Source organism: Hyperoodon ampullatus (assembly GCF_949752795.1).
Source record: "Hyperoodon ampullatus genome assembly, chromosome: 15".
Classification (NCBI taxonomy): domain Eukaryota; kingdom Metazoa; phylum Chordata; class Mammalia; order Artiodactyla; family Ziphiidae; genus Hyperoodon; species Hyperoodon ampullatus.
The window spans coordinates 81,246,624-81,264,832 of NC_136928.1; the positions used below are offsets into that span (position 1 = coordinate 81,246,624).

Sequence of the window (18,209 nt, forward strand, 5' to 3'; positions counted from 1 at the left end):
GCCCAGACAGCCTCGCCCTCCCGGGTACCTCGACCCTTCGGCCTGAGCAGCGACCCTAAGAGCTTCCTGCTCCTCCCTGCTGAGAAAAGGGAAAGCAGGTCTTCGCCCTCCCCATATCAAGAGCGCTCCCAGCCCCGCCGCCTCCGGGACCTCACTAGTCAGCCTTCCCCAGCTCCGCCATTTTCTCACTTCCGGGACCGGCGCTTTTTCCGGCGCCCGGAAGTGCGTCATCACCCAGCGCCAGCGCCCGGGCCCCACGCCGCCCAGGCGCCCTGGAGTCCCTGAGATTCGGATGCTTTCGTGCACTATAGCGTCCTGGACGGGAACTGGGGTCGCTGCTGCTCGGCGCCGCGATGCAGGTCTCCAGCCTCAACGAAGTGAAGATTTACAGTCTCAGCTGCGGCAAGTCCCTTCCCGAGGTGAGTCATGTCGGGTCCTCCTCTGCGCGGGGCAGCCGCTCCTCTCCTCCTCCCTGTCCCTGGTAGTTTCAGCTGGGCCCGGGCCGGCCCCAGACTAGGGGAGGCCCAGAGTCCAGGGACGGTGTCTGGGGGAGCTGGTCGGTGCTGGGAGACGAGGACAGTGCTGTTACCGCGCCAGAGCCTGGGCCGAGGGGTGATCGGGATTGATGAGTTGGCTTGAACTTTTGGGGGGTAAAGTTCTCTAGAACAGAGGCGCTGTCCTTTTGGGCTTGTATAATGTTCACAGCCACTGCCACCCCGAGGAGGAAAACGTGGACAGATTGGTTGACAGGTATTTCTCCCCCATTTTAATGCCCGCTCATCAGCTCTTCGTTGAATTCCTGTTATATGCCAAGTTCTAGAAATACAGCAGTGAAGAGAAATGCGGGCTTTGCGTCAGCAGCATTTATGATGTGGACGGCAGTGTTTTTGAACCTTGCTGAACTTAACTTGATTTCGTTGAGTCTTAGGACATCAGAATTGGAAGGCGTTTGGAAAGTCAGCCATTCTCTTCCAATCTTTCCATGTTGAAAATATGCAAAAGATCTAGCGAGGGGAAGGGTGACCTGTCCAGAGTCATCCGCCTAGGCTCTGTAGCTTGGATGTTATTTCTCATAAGTGCTGGTCAGGCTGCTGTCGAAGCACTGCCAGTGAGAAGAAACTTTTGGCAGAAGCTCTTCCATTTTGAGACTGCTTGTTAGACAGTTGTTTTAAAACACGCCCCCTTTCTACATGCCGCTGTTGCTCTGAGTCCTGCCCTTGGATATCAGAATAAGTGTAACTCTTCCTTGTGTCCGACCCCAAAAGATTTGGAGCCAATGATTAGATTCTTCTCAGAATTCAGGTTAAATAACTCCTCGTTCTCCAGCTGTTTGTCACACAGCATGATCCTTGTCATTTTGTTCTTTGGTTCTGCACATTTGCTGAGACGTGAGTACCTGCAGGCAGCCTTGTTCTAAATGTTGGGATACGTGATGAACCGGTCAGATAAGGTTCCCTGTTGGGGAAAAGGATAATAAGTAAGCAAACACGACAACTTCAGATACTGAAAAGTGCTTTGAGTGCTGAGTGTCTATAAGAGAGCACTTGTGGATGAATTGTTTAGAGAAAGTGGTTTGGACTCAAGCCCTCAGGGAAGGCCCCTCTACAAGGGGGTAACATTTGAACAGAAACTTGGTTGATGAAAAGGATCGAGTCTTGTGAAGATGGGGGAAAGGAAGAGTTTTCCGTACTGAGGGAACAGAAAGCGCCAGTGACCCACAATGGAAGGCACTTGGCACGTTGGAGAAACAGGAGAAGCACGGTTGTGGCTGTGGAGTGCTCAGTGGGGCAGGAGGGTGGGGACAGCTGAGGCTGGAGAGGTGGGCCTTGTAGGCCAAGGCAGGAAGTTAGGGTTTTATTCTTAGTGCTGTTGGAAGCTGTTGCTGGGAGCAGAAACCAGAGTGCCTGAAGGAAACTGCCAAGAACAGGCATCTAGTATAGCATGGCATCCATGTTCATTATTATTGTCTGTAGGATGTGTTAAATTACTGTGCATTTTAATAATAAAATGCACAGTAGATTTTTAATAATAAAAATTATATTTAAAATTAAAAATCTAGATTTTTAATAATAAAAATCTGCAAAAAAAAATAAAGGTATTTATTCAGTACAGTGAAAGCATGGGAGAATGAGAAAAATATTCAAAAGGTGACAGACTGGCTGCTCTCTGGTAAATTACTGCAGCTGGGGAGGGTGTGAGTGGGGATGAGTTAGGTGGTCCAGCTGAGGGACGGGTGGCTCGGGCTAGGATGGTAGCAGAGGAGATGCTAAGACTGGGTGGGGTAAAGGAGGTGTTTTGGAGGTAAGCTAATGGGACTTGCTAATGGGTTGAGTAGTCGTAGGGAGTTGAGGTGAAGGAAAGAATCAGGAGGGAACTCTTAGGGTTTGGATCTGAGTAACTGGGCACACGGTGTTCCTGGTAACTGAAATGGAGAGCTGAGCGCATTGGGGGTCGGGGGAAGGTAGTGAGCAAAAGGCATGAAAAGTTTTATTTTTGATACGGAAGGTTTGATGTTCTAATAAACATCAGGTGGAAATGTTGAGTAAACAGGTATGTGTATCCTGTTAGGGAATCTCTCTAAATCTTCTTTTAAAGTAATTCTGACTTATCAACAAATTGCCTATTTTGCTTTACCTACTTCAAATGTAAGATCAAGCAGGGTTTTTTTTTTCTTTTCTTTTCTTTTGTTTTTTTTTCAACAATGGTGGGGTGCCTGTCCAGTGAGAGAATTAGGTCATCAGCATTCCCAGAGCTCTTTTGCTGGGTTACTGGTTAAATTATTTGGCATTGGTAAAGTGACATTGTCTATCAGCTGTGATTTTCTAGAACACAAAGAGGATGCCTGGTATCAGTGACAACTTTCAGTTCTTTGGTGAACTTTTAAAACTTAGACTGATTCATTCCTGCCCCGTGCTGACTCTGTCTTGTGTGCTCTCCTGTAGTGCTGTCAGTTTGTACAGAAACTCCAGAGTGAACTGTTTTTCAGCATTTTTCAACTCTTTTCCATCATCACTGTTGTAAGGAATTTCTGGCTCTTTTAGGTCCCAGGCTCCCATTTAGAAGGCAATCTCAATCCCCTCCTCTTTGCCCCAAGCTCATGATGTGTGAGACCAGCTGTTGAATGAACTGCCCCCTTCTTTAGCATAACTCCCTGAGAAGAGGAAATCGAATCCCCTATTAAAGGAGAGGCCCTTTGTTTTGCTTCTATTAGGTTGATGTAGAAGAATGTATCGAGTGCCCAGAAATATAGTTTAACATCACCTTTAATTGAAACATTTCTGCCTAAAATGAAATCAGAGCAGTGTAATCACAAAGACTAGCACAGACCTGTAAATCAATGCCCTAAAGACAAAGGCAGGAGGAGAGCTCTGGCTCAGACTCAGGCCCTTGAAGGAGTGACACCTGTTCCAGTGTCGACACTGCCTCAGGCGTCACACTTAGGGTATTCAGGAGTGGGACCACATGACCACAGTACTAAAGATTATAATGTCCTGTCTCTAACATGGGCTGTACGTTGGGTTTGTGCTTTTAGAAATGACATCTGTTAATTTTTCTCTTGCTTTTCTTTGATTTCCTGAGGGTATGATTTCTTAACCTCGGCATTATTGACATTTTGGGCTGGACAGTGCTTGTTGTACAGTCTGTCCTGTGCATTGTAGGAGGTTTGGCAGCATCCTTGACCTCTACCCACTAGTTGCCAGGAGTGCCCACCCCTTCCCACTGTGGCAACCAAGTATGCTTTAAGAATTGCCAGATGCCCTTTGGAGGCAAAATTGCCCCTGGTTGTGAACCACTGCTTTAAGGTAATCGTAATTGATTAGTGCTTCATCATTGGCGCTTGTTCATGCAATGGACTTATGCTGCAAACTAAAATAAGGTATAGGAATTACAGAACAAAATCTGGTGTCAGCGAATGTGACTTTTAAAAGTATCATTTCTTTATTATCAAGTGTCAGCTATTTGGTCAGTTATTTATCTAGGTTTATGTTTTGTAAAAAATACATTTGTTTAAGAAACTTTCTCCATTTAATGTTTGCTTTTTAAAATTTCACTTAAATAAAGTTCCATATATTACTTATAACCCATAATATTTGAGGCTTACTCCTTTCCCTTAGGTTGATTAGATGGACTAGTTTTTTCTTGTGTAAAATATGGTAGTTTTAAAAATTTATTGTCTAGTATATGTAAATATATACCAGAAAAAAATCCATGTAACAGGATGTTAACAGTAGGGTTAGGATTACAGAGTATTTTCATTTTCTATGTTATATATTCCTATAAAGTTTCAATTTTTTAATATGGGCATGTATTTTTGTAAGCAGAGAAACAATTCAAGTAAATATGTTTTAAAATAAAGTCTCTTTGTTTTCTTTAAGTGGCTTTCTGACAGAAAAAAGAGAGCACTTCAGAAGAAAGATGTCGGTGAGTATTATTTTTTTCATCTCAGCTACATTTGTGATCCAAGTTATAATGCTTTTCTCATTTATTGTTATCATATTTAACTGAAGGTTTACAGAGACACAGTGGAATTCATGTAGTGGAAAATAAACTTCCTGCCCTTTTCCTTTTTTTTAGAAAAAATTTTCATTCATTCATTCATTCATTCATTCATTTTAAACTTTTATTTATTTATTTATGGCTGTGTTGGGTCTTCGTTTCTGCGCGAGGGCTTTCTCCAGTTGCGGCAAGTGGGGGCCACTCCTCATCGCGGTGCGCGGGCCTCTCACTATCGCGGCCTCTCCTGCTGTGGAGCACAGGCTCCAGACGCGCAGGCTCAGCAATCGTGGCTCACGGGGCCAGCTGCTCCACGGCATGTGGGATCCCCCCAGACCAGGGCTCGAACCCGTGTCCCCTGCACTGGCAGGCAGACTCTCAACCACTGCACCACCAAGGAAGCCCCTCATTTATTTATTTATGACTCTGTTGGGTTTTTTTTGTTGCTGTGTGTGGGCTTTCTCTAGTTGCGGCGAGCGGGGGCTACTCTTCCTTGCGGTGCGCGGGCTTCTCATTGCGGTGACTTCTCTTGTTGCGGAGCACGGGCTCTATGCATGCGGGCTTCAGTAGTTGTGGCACGCAGGCTCAGTAGTTGTGGCGCACGGGCTTAGTTGCTCCGCGGCAGGTGGGATCTTCCTGGACCAGGGCTTGAACCCGTGTCCCCTGCATTGGCAGGTGGATTCTTAACCACTGCATCTGATTCTTTCATTCCACTCCAGTGTTCTAGTGTGTAAGAAAACAGATTCAGATTACTTAGAGGAAAAAATTGTTCATTGACTCCTTTCCAGCCCATCTCAAAACTATCATGTGTCTTCCAAATTTAGTGGGCTCCTCCTGCTCAGTTGGTTGGTTTAGTGAACAAGGCAATAATGTGCCAGAGAGTCATACACAGTCCTTACAGTGGCCACATTGTTACAATAGCAGCCAGCAAGAATCCACACTTTCTTGTTGCAGGGAACCAGTTTTTGTGAGAGTACGTTTAAGTGTTTTGACCCAGAGATTGCTCTAAGGCTTCCTCTAGCCTGGATCTTCTTGGCCGCAGATCAGTGCTGCCACAAAGAGGCAAAAGTCAGCTTGGTAGCAGCTTCTTATATAAACTTAAGGTTTTAAAGGTTTAGACTTGATATTATTTAGGAGAAAAAATGGTAAAGGTTTTTGTCTTAGTCATGATCCATGATTGAATAACAATAGTGGTTTAATGTTTATTCTGTTCCCCCTTTATCCCAGGCTTGAAACTGGATGTTTGATGCACTATCATGGACATTTTTTTTTCCAGTTAACAATGACACTTTTTCCTTTTTGAAAAATAAAAATAAAATACTTAGTTTAGAAAAATAAGGTATGAGCTAAGAGAAAAGCTTGCTGTGTCATGGGCGGGGCTGTGTCCGTGCGCCTTCCCGAGGCTGGGAAGCACTGGGACGTTGCCGTTGGTAGTGACCGCTCTGAATCCTGTCTTCCTGGACACAGAGTAAGCACGTGGCGGTTAAACCAGTTATTTATCTTCTTTCTTTGTAGATGTCCGTAGGAGAATTGAACTTATTCAGGATTTTGAAATGCCTACTGTTTGTACCACTATTAAGGTATCAAAAGATGGACAGTATATTTTAGCAACCGGTAAGCATCTTTTTGGTTATGATTTACATATACTTCGTAGCAGGAAATGATGTGGTGGGAAAGGTCACTTTTTAAAAATTACCCTGACATTTTATTATTTAAAAATTGCAAACATATAGAATTATTGAAAAAACTGTATAGTGAACAGCCTGTCACCTAGATTCTTAAGTAGTTTACTGTATTTGCTTTATCACATATCTGTCTATCCATCTTTCTGCCATCCATCAATCCACCCTGTTTTTTGATGCATTTCAGAGTAAGTTGCAGGTATTAGTATCCTTCACCCCTAAATACCTCAGTGTGTACATCATTAACTAGAGTTCAGTATTCGTTTATGCCTTTTTTTTAAAGATAAATTTGTATAAGTACATTGCTGAGTTTGGACAAATGCACATGCCTGTGTAGCCCAAACCCCTACCAAGATACAAAACATTCTTTCATCCAGAGCATTCCGTTATGCCCCCCACAGTCAATCCCTGCTCCCACTCATGTGTAGCCAGCCACTGCTGTGATTTATTTTTTCACCACAGACAAGTGTAGCCTGTTTTAAATGGACTTCAGGTAAGTGCAGTCATACACTATGTATTTTTTTGTGTAAGACTTATTTCATCTAGGACTTCATATTTCAGATTCATTCATGTCATTATATGTGTCAGTAATGTGTTCTTTTTTTATTAGCAAATGGTATTTCCTTATAGGAATATGTCACACTTTGTTAATTTATTCTTCATTTGGTGGACACCTGGGCTATTTTCATTCTTCGACTGTTATTGGTAAAGCGTTATGAACCGTCTTGTACAAGTCTGTTTTGAGGACATTGCTGGGTCATAGGGTAGGTATATATTTAGTTTGATAAGAAACTGCCAGATGGTTCTCCACAGTAGTCAGATCATTTTGTACTCCCACCAACGATGAATGATAGTTCCAGGAAAGGTCATTTTTATCATAATGATTTTCTCTATCATATGCTAGTATTTTTTATGTCACTAAGATTTTATGTTAGCAGTATTCATCAGTATCAAAAAGTCAACAAATATAGGGAACTTTTAATGTATTATAAGTTAGAACAGCATTACCCAACCTTTTTTTGGTTGTGATTTGGTACATATATCCTGGGTATTGTCCACTTACATTTTTTTGTTGGCTTAACATTATGCATCTATATCTCTTTTCCAACCACTTTCTTATTTGACAGCTTTTATACATCCACGTGCTAGTCTCTTTGGTTCTGTGTCAATGGTTGTCTAATTACTAACTCTATCCACATTTTTTAGTGCCCAGTTTTATGTTCAGAATCTAGATTATAATTATAGATTATATATAACATGTATATTGTATATAGAGTATGTGTGTGTATATATACTGTACTATATACTGGTTTTAAATGAGATCTTGGGCTTTGATCCATGCCAGAAAACATAGGACTACTTCATTCCTTTCTTTTAAAAATATCCTTCGTGGTTTTAAAAGTCAGTCTTTTTCTTTTCATGATAAACTTATAAAAAATGCAAACATTATAGAAATACATAAGATAAAATGTGAAAGGCTCTAAGATTGCACTAAAATACACAAAATATCACTGTGTTTATTCCTCCATCTTCTTTCTGTACAGAGTACTGACACTGTCATTGTTGAGTTTTACAAAAGCCGGATTGCAGTATAAGTGCCCCTCTGCAGCCCTCACTGCACCCGCTGCACTCACTCTCCCTTTCACTTTGTAATATGTTTTGGCAGCTTTCCATGTCAGGAGTTACAGGTCTGCGTCACCCTCTTTATAACCTCTATAATGATTTACCATCATTTATTGAACCGTTTCCCTATCAGTGGACATTTAATTTGCTTTCAATTTTTGGCCATCAGTAAATAATGCTGTGGTGAACATTCTTCATGTCTTCGGTACACTTACGGGTGTGTTTCTGTAGAATAAATTTGTGTAAGTTGAAATACAGATATAAGGTGTATGAGCATCACATATTTTACAGATATTGCCAGATTGTCCTCCAAAGAATTTGTAACAATTTAAACTTATCACCAAAGTATGAGAGAACTTTTTTTGAACATCAACCTCAATGCAGATACTAACCATTTTTTCATCTTTGCCATCTGATAGACAAAAACTAATTTTTTTGAATTTTTTTTTGAATTTTATTTTTTATACAGCAGGTTCTTATTATTTATCTATTTTATAAATATTGACAAAAACTAATTTTTGAAAAATCTACTTTGTTAGATTATTTGTGAGGTTGATTACATATTTGTATTTCATACACAGGTGTATACATTTTATGTGTCTTGCTTGTTTATATCCTTTGTTCATTTTTCCCTTGGGATGTTGGAGAGGGCTGCTTTTTTTTTTTAATATCTTTATTGGTGTACAATTGCTTTACAGTGTTGTGTTAGTTTCTGCTGTACAACAAAGTGAATCAGCCATATGCATACATATATCCCCATATCCCCTCCCTCTTGAGCCTCCCTCCCACCCTCTCTATCCCACGCCTCTAGATTGTCACAAAGCATCAAGCTGATCTCCCTGTGCTATGCAACAGCTTCCCACTAGCCATCCATTTTAGGAGAGGGCTGCTTTTAAATTCTTTTTGTTTGATATGCTTATAATGAATCTTACTTACCTCTAAACAAAAAGTATACTCAACATATCTGCAGGATATTGATAATGAAAAGTATGGCCTTTAGGTTTTACATCACATTAAATTTTTTTATAGGAACATATAAACCTCGAGTTCGATGTTATGACACCTATCAATTATCCTTGAAGTTTGAAAGGTGTTTAGATTCAGAAGGTAAGTAAGAGGTTATATTTGAAATCACAAAAATAGTTTTTATATTTGGCTGCTTTTCTGCTTTTTAAAATGGGCATGGGTTGTATATCAGTTTTCTGTGCTGTGTAACAAATTGCAATAAACGTGGCAGCTTAAAAAAGATTCATTTATTAGCTCATAGCTCTGTACGTAAAGTCCGTCCAGGCTTTTCTCTGTTCTGTGCTCAGGGCTGACCTCAAGGTGTCAGCCAGGTGGGACTCTTCCAGAGGCCCTAGGCAAGACCCCTTTTCAAACTGACAGGATGTTGGCAGAATGCAGTTTGTTTTGGTTGTAAGGCTAGGGATGCCTTTGCTGCTGGCTGTCAGCCTGGGGCCATGCTCAGCTCCTAGAGACCCCTGCATTCCTCCTCACCTGGTCCCCTCCTCCTTCAAGCCAGCAGCAGCTCATTGGATCCTTCTTGTGCTCTGATTCTCTCTGACTACCCCCTTCTGCCGCCAGCTGGAGAAAGCTCTGCTTTGAAAGGGCTCGTGTGATTATAAATCTCTCCTTTGCCGTAGAAGGTGATGTAATCACGAGAGCGGTGTCTCCTCACATTGACAACGTCCACCCACACTCTCCAGAGGAGGGGACTGCCCCGGGGGGAAGGTCAGTGGGGTCATTCTTAGAATTCTGCCTGGCACAGGGCGCAGGTTGAAATGGGAGAGTTCAGGTATTTTTGTCAGGTGGCCCCATGTTTGAGATTGAGGGAAAAGAAGTTAATGGGATATGAATTCTCTTAACTTGTTTCACTGTCTTCTTTTTAAAAAACAGTACAAACTCCATGTGCCGCTAATAATAACTGTTTTCATTCTTTATTTTCATTTAGCAGGTATACCATGAATGAGTAAAAAGTTACTGTTACCTTTTTAAAGCAAAAAGTTTCGAGTTTTTCATGTTTGTTGTTTTACTTTGACCATCTCAGAAAAACTGTGACAAAATTTAGAAGTCATTATGTTTTGTAAATTTATTATTTAATTTGCTTCAGTTCTGTAGAAAATCTAGCTGATCTGTATAAAACTATAAAGCTTTTAATTTTTCATTTGGTGTTTTGGGGGGCAATATAGCATGGAAACTTTGTTCTTGTGTTATGTAGGTGCAGAAAAGGAAGAAAAACCCAGCATTTGTATATAGTATTTGTGTTGAGTTAGAATCTTTGCATCAAATTTGTATTTTTATTAAAAAAGTGGACTGATAATTGTACTTTTCCTATTTCTTATTTTTCAGTTGTCACCTTTGAAACTTTGTCTGATGACTATTCAAAGGTATGCTTTATAGCATTGGTTTATACTGCCTGTCCTCAAGAAATGAATGAGTGGGATTTGTTTTTATGATAAGTGTTTTTATGATGTTTCCATTGTTAAATTTAAAATGGCTGTATAGTAAAATAAAACCTATTGTTTTCTATTAATATATATTTTGTTTGTCACGTGTCTGTGACAACCGGGATAGAGATAGCCTTTGGCCAATCTAATATTGAAATAAGTTTTCCATAGCATGTATGAATGAAACCTTATCTATATTTTTAAGAATTGGTAGCAGTCATCTTTTTAGACCATCCTATGTTCTAGATGTGTGATTTTCATTATTGCATTTATTATTTTCGTTTTTGTATTCATATGTGAAAAGTACAGTAGCAGTGTTGTATGTTTAATTTTCTTAACCCTGCAAATTAGTGGTTGTGCATATACTGAAACAGTTCAAGACACAGCTAATATATTTATGTTTCCTTTTCTTTCTTTTTTGGTGCCATTAGTGCATCTTTCAACTCTTGTAGTAATTTTCAACAGTTGCAAGATTGTCAGTAAAAGTGCCTTATTCAATTTAAAATGAAAAACTTTTAGAGATGTCATCATGAAGGAAAATTGAATTTTCAGAGCTGACATGCTTTCTATGTTGTCTTCAGTTCTGGAAACTATGGGGTACAGTTTATCCTTTTGCCTGTGGTAGCCGTTTATCATATGTTTTGGGACTTGTAATTTTATAGTATATTTTCTCTAGATATTGATAAATTTGCTTTTAAATACCATCTGCAGATTTTTAAGATACCTTTGTAATACGTTTAAGTTAAATTTATACAAGGAGCCTATCAAACTCCGTGTGATAATAGTGAGATTATTAAAATGTGTTCTTAAGTAAAATAGGAACTGACTCACTGAGGCTACTGAGCAGTGCCCTACATGACAAAGTGCTGGCGCCAGATAAATGAAGGGCATTTGTATTAAGTCTTTCAGTTAGAAGGTAAAGTTTGCCAAAAAACCTGTCTAAGATGCAGGAAGGCATTAAGTAGCTAATGGAGAGGTTTGATTCTTAAACACATTTCTTAACCATCATGGTGAGTTGTGTTTATACACATGCGTTTACAGAGAGCAAGAAGGAGGATGAGAGAGATCAGAGATTTCCTTGCTTTGCCGGTTTCAGTGATGATGATGAAATAAATACTTTAACCTAAGCAAACTAATTTTCTTGTTTCATTTTCAGATTGTCTTCCTGCATAATGATAGATACATCGAATTTCATTCACAATCAGGTTTCTACTACAAAACCAGAATACCAAAGTTCGGGAGAGATTTTTCTTACCATTATCCATCTTGTGACTTGTACTTTGTTGGCGCGAGGTATTGGGGTCTAATCACCCTTTGTTTTCTCCTTTCCACCTCCCCAAGCAACTTCTGTTCTTAAAATTGAGGAGAGGGATTAAAAGGATAAGACATTATCCCTGCCTTATGGTTGCTCAGAGAGTGTGACTGGCTCGTTTAGGAATTACATCCTTGACTTCTGTTAGCATGGTGCTCTAAATCTAGAGAGACGTGGGTGACCCAGTAGTGTAGCAGTGGTGTGAAGTCAGTATCTTAGCCCCATCGCATGCATTTTAAAACTTTTATTCTTAAATGCTACCTTCTTTATGATTATAAAAATAATACATATCCATTTTAGAAAATTGGGGAAATATAAAAAAGAATAAAGAAGAAAAAAAAATCACCCATAATTATGCCACTCAGAGGAAACCCTTATTAGTATTTTATTGTTATTTCATTGTAGTCTTTTTTGGGGTTTTTTTTTTTTTTGCGGTACGCGGGCCTCTCACTGTTGTGGCCTCTCCCGTTGCGGAGCACAGGCTCCGGACGCGCAGGCTCAGCGGCCATGGCTCACGGGCCCAGCCGCTCTGCGGCACGTGGGATCCTCCCAGACTGGGGCACGAACCCATGTCCCCTGCATCAGCAGGCGGACTCTCAACCATTGCGCCACCAGGGAAGCCCTATTTCATTGTAGTCTTGAATACATACACTTATAGATACGTTTTGGATCTTGTATTCTCTGTGTTATTTGTAAATAATATCCTACTTAATGACCTCATAATATTTCCTTGGCACATGGGTCGTTTAAATCACTTTTATGCATGAACAGACTTACAAGTAAGGTGGTTATCTTTCAGGTTTAGAATGCATTTTTGTATCAGTTTTACAAAGGGAAGTGATGCTTTATGACAGATACATGTTTCTAAAAATTATATTTACTTGAAGAAACGTTCATTTTAGTTTACTGGATTTTTCACTTTATTCATTGTTTGGCAGCTCTGAAGTTTATAGATTGAACTTGGAACAAGGACGGTTCCTGAATCCTCTACAGACTGATGCTGCGTGAGTGTTTTGTTATAAGAATCCTGCTGTATTTATTTTGGCCAGGAGATGAAGCCAGGCGCCCAATTTGTTGTCAAATGACATGTGTTGCATTTAAGCAGAGCTCTGGGCAACTTAGGTAAAAGAGTAACATTAAATTTTTTCTCACACAAAAAATTCACTAGAAGACCTGGCGATGTCGTAAAATTAAAAAAAATTTTTTTTAATATATGTGAAGAGTTTTTAACTCACTCCAGAAATTCAGTTACTGTTTTTTGCTATGTTCTTTAAATTTTCATTCATGATTTAGTTTTGTGATATTTTCTTTTATAGAGAAATTTTGAAAAAACTTGGAGTACTATTTTTTAATTTTATTTTTTTATGCTTTTGCTGGCAGACATTTAAGATTTTTTCACGTTTTCTTTTCATCATATGTTATGGTCTGTACTTTTGTTTTATTCATAGAGAAATCCTTTAGGAATGAATCTGTCATAATAGTATTAATACTGAATAATAGTAACAACAGCAGTAGTGAAAGCACTTACTATGTGCCAAGCATTATTCAGGATTTTACATATACTCACTCATTTGAAACTTATAACAAATTTTTACAGTATAGGTACTATTGTTATCTCCATTTTACAGATAGGGCAGCTGAGACTCAGAGAGGGTAAGTAGCTTGTTTAAGTTCACACAGCTAGTATAGAGTGGAAGCTGGATTACTTCTCACCTATGTATATAATGAACTTGTTGGATTTTCCTTATTGCTTTGAAGGGGATTTTTAAAGGTTGGAAGAGCAGGTAGTGATAAAAACCAGGTAAACTCTGGGTTTCTTTTCCACATTGATTTGAAATACTCTTATTTTCTTTAAAAAGAAATTATAGTAATGTCATGATGCATCCTTGAATAATAAAAAGTTATATGCTCTTTAGTTGCAGAATTTCCTGTTTATAATAACAACTTTTATTTATTGTCTTGTAAACTCTAGTCGCTGTGCTGAACATGTAGTTTTTTCATTTAATCCTCACAACAACCATATGAGATTGGTGAATACCATTTTTCAGAAAAAGAAAATGAGCCTAGATCAGTGTACTCAACAAGCTGGTCAAGTCTCAGGATTGGTGTAGTGATAGCCTGTGTTCTTTTTGCTTTGGGAGAATATATATTGGGAAATGTGTTCTCGCGATGGTGGAATAGTGTTTTTGAAGAAAGCCCTTCCTTGTCTCGTCCCCTGGCAGATAGAGTGTCACCCTGGGGTCTGTAACTGCGGGGACTGTTTACAGTGCACTGGCCCCTTTGATGGGTGCTTCGCATATGCAGATGAGCGAGAGAATCTGCTGCCATCTTATGCACAGCATTGGGTTTACTGTTTGTTTAGAAAGTTTATTGAGTGTCTGTCGTCCCCGCCCCCTGCAAAAGTAGATGCTAAAACTCTCTCCCTTATCGCTTTACTATTTTAGGGAGAATAATGTTTGTGACGTAAATTCAGTGCATGGCTTATTTGCCACAGGAACAATAGAGGTAAGCATACGTTGACTTTAGTTTTTAGAACATTTGCTCTATATTTGATAATGAATGGAGTTTTATTTAAAGACAGCGTTGCTTGGTTCCTAAGAGCAGGGTGCTAATGAAGCCACAGGCCACTGATTTGCTTTTCATATGGACTGTGGGTCACGTTCCACAGAGATACAGCTGTATCTCTGTATTGCTGCACACTGTGCCCCTTGTGCATTGATTTGGTCTGCGAGGGCCGTCATTGTCGGGGGTGAGACTTGAAGTTGCTGCTGGATTGCCAGCTCCAGTATGATTGCCACTCTTGTTCTTAACAGGAGGCAGTCCCAGATCTCTGCTGCTTGTCAGTTTTATGACTGACTTTCCCTGAGGCTTGTTTTTGTCATCAGTGAAATGGAGATGATAATACTTACCTTGGCAACTGTATAGAGGTGCTGTGCTGGTGAGAATCACATGAAAGAACCTATTTGAAAACATTATAAACTGGAAAGATATATAGGGTTGTGATTTGGACATCCTCTGTAGTAGCATTCAATAAATGCACAACATTTTCATTTTAAACTACAGCACCTTTGAATCAGTGTCCTTCATGCTTACCAGAAGTTTTTCTAGATTTGCATTTTTTAATTACAATATTGTTAAATACTCATAATAAAAAAAAGGTAAAAATGTCAAAAACAGGGCTTCCCTGGTGGCGCAGTGGTTGAGAGTCCGCCTGCCGATGCAGGGGAAACGGGTTCGTGCCCCGGTCTGGGAAGATCCCACATGCCGCGGAGCGGCTGGGCCCGTGAGCCATGGCCGCTGGGCCTGTGCGTCCGGAGCCTGTGCGTCCGGAGCCTGTGCTCCGCAACGGGAGAGGCCACAACAGTGAGAGGCCCACATACCACAAAAAAAAAAAAAAAAAAAAAAAAAAAATGTCAAAAACATATTATTAAAAAAGTACCCTTCTGTGCCTTCCAGTTACCAAATCCTCATACACCCGAGGTAACTCTATAATGGCTTGCAGTATTCTCCTTTTCTTTTTTGTTTTTCTGTGTATGTGCAGGTATGCGTATGTGTTAGTAATATGGTTTTAAAAGTTTTTCACAAAATTGAAATTATACCATGTTTCTTCATTTGCTTTTTTTTTTTTAATGGTATATAATGTACGTCTTTATACATTGGTACTTGTAATTACTTATAAAGCTAAAGTAATTTTTAAAAAATTAATTAATCAATTTATTTTTGGCTGCATTGGGTCTTTGTTGCTGCGCGCGGGCTTTCTCTAGTTGCGGCGAGCAGGGGCTACTCTTTGTCGCGGTGCGCAGGCTTCTCATTTCAGTGGTTTCTCTTGTTGTGAAGCACGGGCTCTAGGCACATGGGCTTCAGTAGTTGTGGCTCACGGGCTCTAGAGCGCAGGCTCAGTAGTTGTGGCGTATGGGCTTGGTTGTTCCGCGGCACGTGGGATCTTCCCGGACCAGGGCTCGAACCCGTGTCTCCTGCATTGGCAGGCGGATTCTTAATCACTGCGCCACCAGGGAAGTCCTAATTTTTATATTATATGTTGGATTTTGATTTCTTCTGTGATAGTTATTGTAGTACATATATTAAACATTTATCATTGATACAATAATATTTACAAATTTATATTTTCCCAGTTATACCAAAATGTCTTTCATAACTCCTCTCCCCTCTACCACACCAACCAAATCAAGGTCCATTCAAGGATCATGCATCACATTTTGCACTTGTTTTTCTTAACCATCCTTCTTTTCTTCTTTTAAATTATAAAAGAAATGCAGCTAATGATAAAACATTTAACAGTACTAAAAAGGGTATAGGTAAAGAGTTTGGAAAAGTTAAATTCTTATTCCCCATGAGATAATCAGTGTTAATGAAGCTTTTTTTTTTTTTTTTGGTATTTGTCTAAAGATTTTCTAGTACTTAAAATGACTGCGTTTTATTTGTTTAGGGCCGAGTGGAGTGCTGGGACCCGAGGACGCGTGGCAGAGTTGGCCTGTTAGATTGCGCCTTAAGTAGCGTCACGGCTGATTCAGAGTAAGTGGGAGTGAAGTCGCAGTTTAAATACTCATCAGCTTCTGATTTAAGCAAACGTATCAACACTAAATTAAAATCAGTTGCTAAAGGATGACACTCTTAAAACATGTTTATCTGAGGTTGTGGTTTTGTGATTGTTTTATGTAGAAATCCTCTCCTGTGAAAGCTCACTAAGTGGGGAAGCCAGATGGAATTCCTTGTTTATATAGTTGCCGTGGAATTTTGTTAAAATAAATACACTGCAGGAATTTGTATTTCCCATTCTGTAGGATATGGCAGTGGAACCAGGAGTCCACCACTCCATTTAACAAAGAAAAATATGTGCTTTGAATTCTAAGGTAGAGGGAAGCAATGTTTTTGATATTTTCTTGTTCCTATTTGGCCATTCCTACACTTTAAATAATTGGAAAAGTAAATCATAGTTGGGGGATGAAAACCTCTAAAGCTTGAATTAAGTAATACCTATAAGCCCCCTGTCCTTTTCCCACTCACAAGAGTACTTACTGTTACACTGCTTGGTACATATGTTTTCAGACTTTTTTTTTTTTTTCTGGCCTTGACGCATGGCTTGCGGGATCTTACTGCACCAACCAGGGATCGAACCCGGGCCCCCCGGCAGTGAAAGTTCCGAGTCCTAACCACTGGACCGCCAGGGAATTCCCTTCAGACATTTTTCTGTGCTCATATTAACACATGCAGATTATCACTCTCTTTGTCAGATCCTTGACATGGGATTAGTTGCTGTAATCAGCTCAGGAATGCCCTTTCTCTGGGGTCTTGTTATTCATGGAAATGTCATTTTACTTTGTCTTTTCAGTTGATCAGACATTTATCTACAGTCATGTCACGTAGGAGGTGGAGTGTTAGATGGGTGGGCTAAGAGAGACTAACTCTAAATTTATTGTAGAATTTTGTGTGATTTGCATTTTTCTGGGGGAGAGAAGAAATATAGTTCTTTCTTTTGAAAAAATCAGCTTTGTAAAAAAGCATTCTTGGGCTTCTCTGGTGGCGCAGTGGTTGAGAGTCCGCCTGCCGATGCAGGGGACGCGGGTTCGTGCCCCGGTCCGGGAAGATCCCACATGCCGTGGAGTGGCTGGGCCCGTGAGCCATGGCTGCTGAGCCTGCACGTCTGGAGCCTGTGCTCCGCAACGGGAGAGGCCATGACAGTGAGAGGCCCACATACCGCAAAATAAATAAATAAATAAATAAATAAATAAATAAATAAATAAAAATAAATATATATATATATAATATATATAAAATAAAATTTAAAAAATAAAAAAAAAGCATTCTTGACCTAGAAAAAAAAGCTAAGAATCACTGAATGGAAAGATGTCTGTTTCTAATGTATATATTTTTCACTCTGTCATAAGTAAAGAAAAAATTTTTTTCATCTTTTAATTATGACATTGAAAGTGAGTATAGGAAATTTTTTTCCTGAGTATTGTTACTGAGTTTTATTAAAGTAATACTAATGAATAACTTCATTAGTCATGGTATGGAGTATAGTGTATTAAACAATCTAAAAATGGAAAACTCATGCTACATTTGATTTTTCGTTTTGTTTTGGAATTACTTAGACATTTTTATTGTGAAATGTACACATACAGAAAACCACATAAAACATTAATGTGCAGATTACTGAATTATGAGTCTCTACATTTGTTAATAGAACAAAGCAATGGAAATGCTTATTAGTATTCATCAAATAGGTATGAAAGAAAATGAATCAGAAACTTGTTTATTTTTAGAAAGTAGAAAATCAGGTTTAAGTGAAAGGTATTTACTCACTCTATAGGAAACAAAGAGGTTAATTTTCTCTTACCCTTAAGCATTAACTTGTGTTTGAATTAGAATAAAGAGACTTGTGTACAAACTCTGTCCCTAATTGTTTCATCTTGAAAAGTCATTTAAGAAAACAGGCCAGCAGGAGTTATTTGCAGTATGTCTTAAGGTTATTTCTACTTTAATGACTACAATAGAAGTACCATTATACAAAATTTAAGGAAGGGATGTTAAAAAATAATCTTAACTGTGGTCTCTAGAAACATGGGAATATTTTTTCTTTTTTTAATAGAATATTAATTCACAAACATTTTTGGTGGCCTCTTTTGTCCT

At 39.4% G+C, this 18,209-nt stretch overlaps 1 protein-coding gene across 3 annotated transcripts in view; it reads left to right on the forward strand.

Moving 5' to 3' along the window:
• Positions 1 to 353: 353 nt before the first annotated feature.
• NOL10 (nucleolar protein 10) overlaps positions 354 to 18,209 on the forward strand; it is a gene marked incomplete at its 5' end in the record, with an annotated part of 85,539 nt that continues 67,683 nt past the window's right edge. For 2 of the 3 annotated variants that reach the window (XM_079721527.1, XM_079721529.1), the window contains 9 exons: positions 354 to 419; positions 4,377 to 4,422; positions 6,010 to 6,108; positions 8,829 to 8,906; positions 10,149 to 10,186; positions 11,403 to 11,539; positions 12,497 to 12,562; positions 14,003 to 14,063; positions 16,006 to 16,091. In XM_079721527.1, coding sequence (XP_079577653.1) covers positions 354 to 419; positions 4,377 to 4,422; positions 6,010 to 6,108; positions 8,829 to 8,906; positions 10,149 to 10,186; positions 11,403 to 11,539; positions 12,497 to 12,562; positions 14,003 to 14,063; positions 16,006 to 16,091 — 677 coding nt within the window. The remainder of the gene's footprint in view (positions 420 to 4,376; positions 4,423 to 6,009; positions 6,109 to 8,828; positions 8,907 to 10,148; positions 10,187 to 11,402; positions 11,540 to 12,496; positions 12,563 to 14,002; positions 14,064 to 16,005; positions 16,092 to 18,209) is intronic. The other variant, XM_079721528.1, reaches the window with a different exon arrangement.